Below are 6,285 nucleotides of genomic sequence, written 5' to 3'. Positions count from 1 at the left end.
GTCCCAAGTCCACTGTCATCTACTGAGTCCCTAGTCCCAACTCCACTGTCATCTACTGAGTCCCTAGTCCCATGTCCACTATGATCTACTGAGTCCCTAGTCCCAAGACCACTGTCATCTACTGAGTCCCTAGTCCCAAGACCACTGTCATCTACTGAGTCCCTAGTCCCAACTCCACTGTCATCTACTGAGTCCCTAGTCCCAACTCCACTGTCATCTACTGAGTCACTAGTCCCAAGTCCACTGAAACACTATTCTCAGCAACCAAGAAACAGATCAGCACATGTCCGACTGAGGACTTGATAGAGAATGTGTGACAGATATTTGAATATATGTGTGAGTATCTGTGATGATGTGATTAGAATGATGATGATGTCATGATGATATCATGATGATGATATCATGATGATGGTGTCATGGTGATGATGATGTATGCCATTATGACACCATAAGAAATTAAGGAAACCCTGCCATTTCAGCAGCATAAATAGAAACAGACATGATTCTGTGAAATGAAATAAGCCTGGTGCAGAAGACAAACACGGTCCCATTGTAACTCCCCTCATGACTCTAACACAGTTGGTCTTTTAGACGCTGTGAGTAGAATGGTATTTTCCAAGTGGAGTGAGTGCCTAACAACAAACAGGAGTGTGTCCTGGTGTGGTAGTGTACAGTGGGGTGGCCACCAGCAACAACAAGGAGAAAGACATGGCTTTAAACATCTTCCCATAGAGAGATGATAAAAGAAGTTCTGGCATGTTTAACCAAATCCAAGCCTAGTACAACCCAGACACGTATTAAAACACTACCTGTTGTTCTAGACATACATGCCATTGATATTCTTTTATTAATATAAGTACATTGATTAACTAGATATGTTATTAATACTTTTTTCTAAAATCCACAGCAAGTATATGCTTCTTAATTTTCCAGAGTGATTGTTATGCCACAGACATGAGAACCTCCAGGGCAATGAGCAGGGTCCAGTGGCTTCTTCCTCAGGATAAGCTGGTGTGCATCTGCTGTAGATGTAGCTGTGTGTCTGGAGCTAAGCTTGGGGTTGGGGGTAAAACATGAATAAATACTAGCTCTAAGGAAAGCGGAGAGCTGTAGGAGGAAAGGCTAGGAGTATACTGTTCTTTCCTGAGCTGGGGCTGAAGGAGGTCCCAACATTGCCCTTGAAAAGGAAGCACCTGGAACTTAGGCTTCAGAAAGTTTCTTTCCCTCCCTTTCTAAAATGTCCTGCTGAGTAATTTGAACTTCAGCATGTGTATATATCTCCCAGTAAAAACTCTCAAGATGAAGAGGGAAAGAAATAATATGGGAGCTGTGGCAGTCTCAAACAAGGGTCATTGACCCACATTAATTGTGTTATTCTGTCTCTAGTGGTTTTAGTTTACATTATAATCCAACTTCTGAGTGACTTCTTCCAATGAGAAGAACTTCTTATTTTCATGAACTTGTGAAAAAAAATATTTAAAATATTTAAATTCTTAGCTCTTAAAAATGATCAAATGATCTTTGGGCTCTTATTTGTATATCTATAACAGCTTTTCGTTATAGTATAAACATACCTTAATAAATGATTGGTCTATCACTGAGGTATATGAAAGAAAATATACAATAAAAATGTCGGAGCTACAGATCTCATTAATTCAGTTTTTTTTCCATATTCTTCCTAGGCGAAGGTGAAGTTTACCTTTGAATGCCTAAGAAGAAATGACTATTGTAAGCATCACTATAAACATATTGAAGCATATTCTATTGAAAAGCTTCTTTGTAGTTAAATGAATAGATGTGTTTAGTTTCTTATGCAATAAGTGCTGGTGAACTGTATGTTTTGCATACAGTCTTATATATATTGGGAATGTAATGGTGAAAATGTTCAGTTCATGCTTTCAAGTTGATGGTTGGGTTTGGAAATCGACAGGAAATCGGGCAACTGTGATTGAAAGAAAATAAATCAAATAGCTGTGTTGAAGAGTAAACCTGGCAGTATGATCTCACAGGAGGGGTCTCCTCTCATCTACTCCTGAAGGATAAAGGAGATAATGGCAGGCAGTGAGGAACTCAGAGGAAGAAAGGGCAGCCTGGCCCCAGGGCATCTTGGCCCCATGGATTGCTCCCTAAGAGCCAGGACTGTAGGACATTGAGCTATGAAAGGTGATGAGAAGTGTCTGGACCTGGATATACAGTGGTGAAGTGCCATGGCTAACCACTATTAATAACGTTAGCCAAAATTATTAATCTTTTTTTCATTACTCACCAAGCCAAGCACTGCACATGAGAAAAAAAAGTCATTTAATTCTTGAAACTCTTCTCTTGTCACTAAGATTTTCAAACACCGCAATGTTGTGATGAATGTTCATTCTAAGGCCCATGAGAATAATCAGTGAATAAAATGGAAGCAACGACCACAGCACTGGCCGCCAGGCAGCTTATACAACTACTTCTTATAGTATGCAGACTACAGCAAGGCACACATGAGAGAAATTATTGTTTTTACTCATCACTTTGACAGCTTCAAAGTTTACACGCATCAATTCTAAAATACAGCGATGTGTGTTTTCAAAGAAAGGAGAGAAAGAAGCAGGACTCAGAAGAAAAAATGAGAGGAAAGAGAGAGAGAGAGACAAAGATAGACAGAGACACAGAGAGAGGGTGAAGGAGAGAGGGAAAAGACAGAGATGGGGGGGGTGGAGGGATTGCAGGGTAGATGGGAATGGCGGTGGAAGGGGCAAGCGCTTTCGTGTGAGACTCCACACACCTCATTAAAGCTTCAATTTCCGGGGCCACTCACGGACTTACCGAGGAACTGCTGCCGGTTAGACGCAGAGATGCCCCTCCTATTCTTTTAGGGTCACAGACAGGATGAGGTTCACGGGGAACTGTGGGGCTTCCAGGGTTCTGACCCCTTGGCCCTCTCACTTGACAAGCCTTGTTGATGTTAGGTATGGATTTGGTTAGTGACTCCGTTCCTGTTAAGGGTTAACTGGTGGCCAAGTACACTCGGCCTCCACGGTCATATGGAACCAGAAGCTCTGATTGTCAGTCTAGGTAACACCCCAGGGCACACGGAAATCCAGAGCACACACTTCACCACACTTACAATCCTCCTGAAGGACCGCTGGGATGAGGCTGCCCCCCTGCAACCTTCCCTGTCCCTTAGTATCCTTGGCCTCTAACCTCCCTCCTCTTCTCCCCCCAGGGCTCTACGAAACCTTCCTAACCAATGATGAACCCGAATGCTGTGACATCAGGAGCGAGGAGCAATCCACACCCAGACCCAAAGGGACCGTGGACAGAAGAGACTCCTGTCCCAGGACGTCGCTCACAGTGTCCTCGGCCACGAGACTGTGCCCCGGCCGGCTGAAGCTGTGTGTACTCGTCCTCATCCTTCTCCACACAGTGCTCACGGCCTCCGCAGCACAGAACTCCACGGGGCTTGGCCTGGGCAGCCTCCCCACGCTCGAGGACAACTCCACCCGGGAGGACTGAGCGCAGCCAGGCGCGTGCGCACAGCTCAGGGTTGGGCAGGACACGCGCGTGCACTGAGCAGCAGCGATCCACTCGAGATGCTCACCTGCTGCAGCCCGGGAACTGAACCCACCCGGGTGCTCTACCCTTGGACTTCTCGTAAGGCCTGTGGGTAACATTCAACAAGATGGGCCCGATCCCCAACATGGACACAGCTGCAGCTTTTTACCGACTAAGAGGCTGCAAGTGACTCAGTTTCTCACACCATTTTATACACTGTGTTTTAATGTTTGGAGGTTTTCTTTGCTTTCTGTTCGGTTTGGGTTTATTTTCCGTTTTTTAAATTTTTATTTTATTTTATTTTATCTTTCTGCACTTGTTAATGCAGGATTTCTTTGGGGGTAAACTAAGTCTCTCCACTGTCTATCTATCAATTTCTAGTCATCGTGTGTCCATCAGATAATTCTGTCTACGTCCTGTCAGTTTCTAATAGAGGAATGACCGCTATAACCTCACGGTGTAGCAAAAAAAAACAAAAACAAAAAACAAAAAACAAAAAAAAACAACAAAAAGAATAAAAAAACAACAAAAAAACAAAAACAAAAAAAAGAAAACAACAAAAAATAAATAAAAAAAAAATCCCTAAGCCTCCTTCCAACCCATGGACGCCACGCCCTGCAGGCCCTGCTGGCCCTCGCCTTCTTCTGTCCCCAAGCAGACAACATCCGCTTGCTTCTGTCTGTGTGTTGCATGGTGGGTGTGTGTCCTGCACAAGCCCGAGCAGAGGGAGCCAGGGGCCTAGCAGTTCCTCTGGATGGTCCAACATAGTGGTCAGAGTTCACAGTTTTACGTGGGAAATACACACATACACACATACATAATAAAAGAGTGAATCATGCTCCCGTGGGCGAGTCGCTCCAGTGCCCATCCCCGGTTCTTTCTTCCTGGCCAGGCAGACAGGAGCGGCCCATGGCCCACTGCCCGTGAGGTGCGGGCAAAGCAGCCCCTCTAACACCAAGCGCTTGATTCCTCCGAGTGATGGGAGCAGAGACCAAGAACGCAAATCCAGACTTCTGTTCCTTCCCTATCGTGGTGATGGTTGGAGGGATTCTAGTATACAGAACATGTACCATTTTATCCCAGTATTGCCCCCAGCATAGGGTTCCAGATTCTTCCAGGTATAAAATGTATACAGCTCCGCATTATCACAGAGGAAAATCTTAAAGCAATCAACACATCAGCCATTTTTACCACAGTGCGAAGCGTCCTCACTCCAGCAAGCTCTAGGCGGCTGAGAAAAGAAGTCTAATCACTGTTCATTGTTTTTTCTTTTCCTTTGTGGGAACATTTCACCTGCTGAGTGTATATGAATTTGCTTTTTAAAAAGGCTTTTATGGGTTTACAGTAGGGCCAGTGGAAGGGAGAGTTAATAAGGGCTGTTTTTACAAAACAAACAAACAAAACTAATAATTTTAAAAAGACACTTCACAATCCTTCCTGTTCTCTAACTACACTTGGGAAGTGCACTTTGGATGAGTTTGCTGTGTGGCTGAGAGACGAAGGAAATCCATAGACAAGGTCCTCTTAGTGAACAAAATTTAGTTGTTAACTTTATAGCTATAAAACTCCCCCAGCCGTTTGTTTTCGTTCAGACAGATCTATCCTCTGCATCATGCTTAACCCTGCGACATGCGTACAGTATGCATATTTTGTTTTGAATAAAATGTTTTGTTCCAGTCTGTTAAGAATATTAAAAAATAATAAAGGTATTGCTTAATAAAATTGCTAGAATTGTTTAGCAGTACATGCACAAATATTTTACTAGATTCTTTGTTTTACTAGTGTTTTGTTGAGACTGAAAACCCTAAATGGTCTGCATAAATACAAAAAGAAAAAAACACCAAAAAGCACAAAACTCTCTAGTTTCTTTTTCCTTTTCTTTAAAAACAATCTTTTCTCTCTTTCTCCCTTACACATGGAGATTTACGTACAGGTGTGTGTGCACACATGGACACAGAAGTACTATGTTTTAATTTGTGAAGACATGGTACTCTTTGGGGTATATAAGAAGTGGCAACATGGGTTTAGGAACCAGTGTAACTGCGTTACTGATGGCCAAACACTTGCAGAAATAAGCATTTGAGCATCCCTAGCACTGAAGACTTGCCTGGAAAGCTGCACTCAAAGCAACATAAGGTAAGTGATTATGCATCTCCTGGGAAGTCTGCCTGCCCCTCCGCTAGTGGATAAGCCATACCCGATCTCTTCAACATCCTTCAAGCTCCTTCGCTTTGTGTTGTAGCCATTCCATTCTTGAAATGGTTACATTTTGCCATAAGGAAAATAATCCCTTTTGCTCGTATGAAGAGAAGTTGTTATTCTTTGTAAATATAGAACAGTGATAACAAGTGAACACTCGCAACCTGGACATGGTAGGAGAAGGGACAGGATTTCACTTTCTCTTGATATCCTCTGCAACTCATGAAAGATGCCCAAGTGAAAGAGATAGGGGGTTTGCTTTTCTTTTTAGAATGGGAAAACAGAAAAAAATGGGAAAAACTACATTACTTTCCCTGGGAGCTGAGCTCACACAAAAGACAACTTTAGGTGTTAGCTGAAACCCTGTACTACTAAGTGTGAATAAAAAACCTTGACTTAGGGAAAGGGAGAAAGAGAGCTGTGGGGAACAGACCCTGTCCTAGTCAATGCTGAGATCACTGGGTAATCTGTAATTCCCAAGGGATATTGCTCTTGCTGTATTCATTTGTTGCCTACCACTGCTTTAGGTTTATCACTACCGCCAGTATC

General features: G+C 43.2%; 1 protein-coding gene across 2 annotated transcripts in view; it reads left to right on the top strand.

The window, feature by feature from the left end:
- Fam155a (family with sequence similarity 155 member A) overlaps window positions 1-5,385 on the top strand; it is a 544,774-nt gene extending 539,389 nt beyond the window's left edge. The window contains exons 3-4 of one of the 2 annotated variants that reach the window (XM_031338988.1): window positions 1,683-1,728; window positions 3,209-5,385. In XM_031338988.1, coding sequence (XP_031194848.1) covers window positions 1,683-1,705 — 23 coding nt within the window. In that variant the 3' untranslated portion in view covers window positions 1,706-1,728; window positions 3,209-5,385. The remainder of the gene's footprint in view (window positions 1-1,682; window positions 1,729-3,208) is intronic. The other variant, XM_031338987.1, reaches the window with a different exon arrangement.
- The last annotated feature ends 900 nt before the right edge of the window (window positions 5,386-6,285 follow it).

The sequence above is a fragment of the Mastomys coucha genome, unplaced genomic scaffold (genome assembly GCF_008632895.1).
Source record: "Mastomys coucha isolate ucsf_1 unplaced genomic scaffold, UCSF_Mcou_1 pScaffold22, whole genome shotgun sequence".
Taxonomy (NCBI): Eukaryota; Metazoa; Chordata; class Mammalia; order Rodentia; family Muridae; genus Mastomys; species Mastomys coucha.
This window is presented reverse-complemented; position numbering and strand designations above follow the sequence as displayed.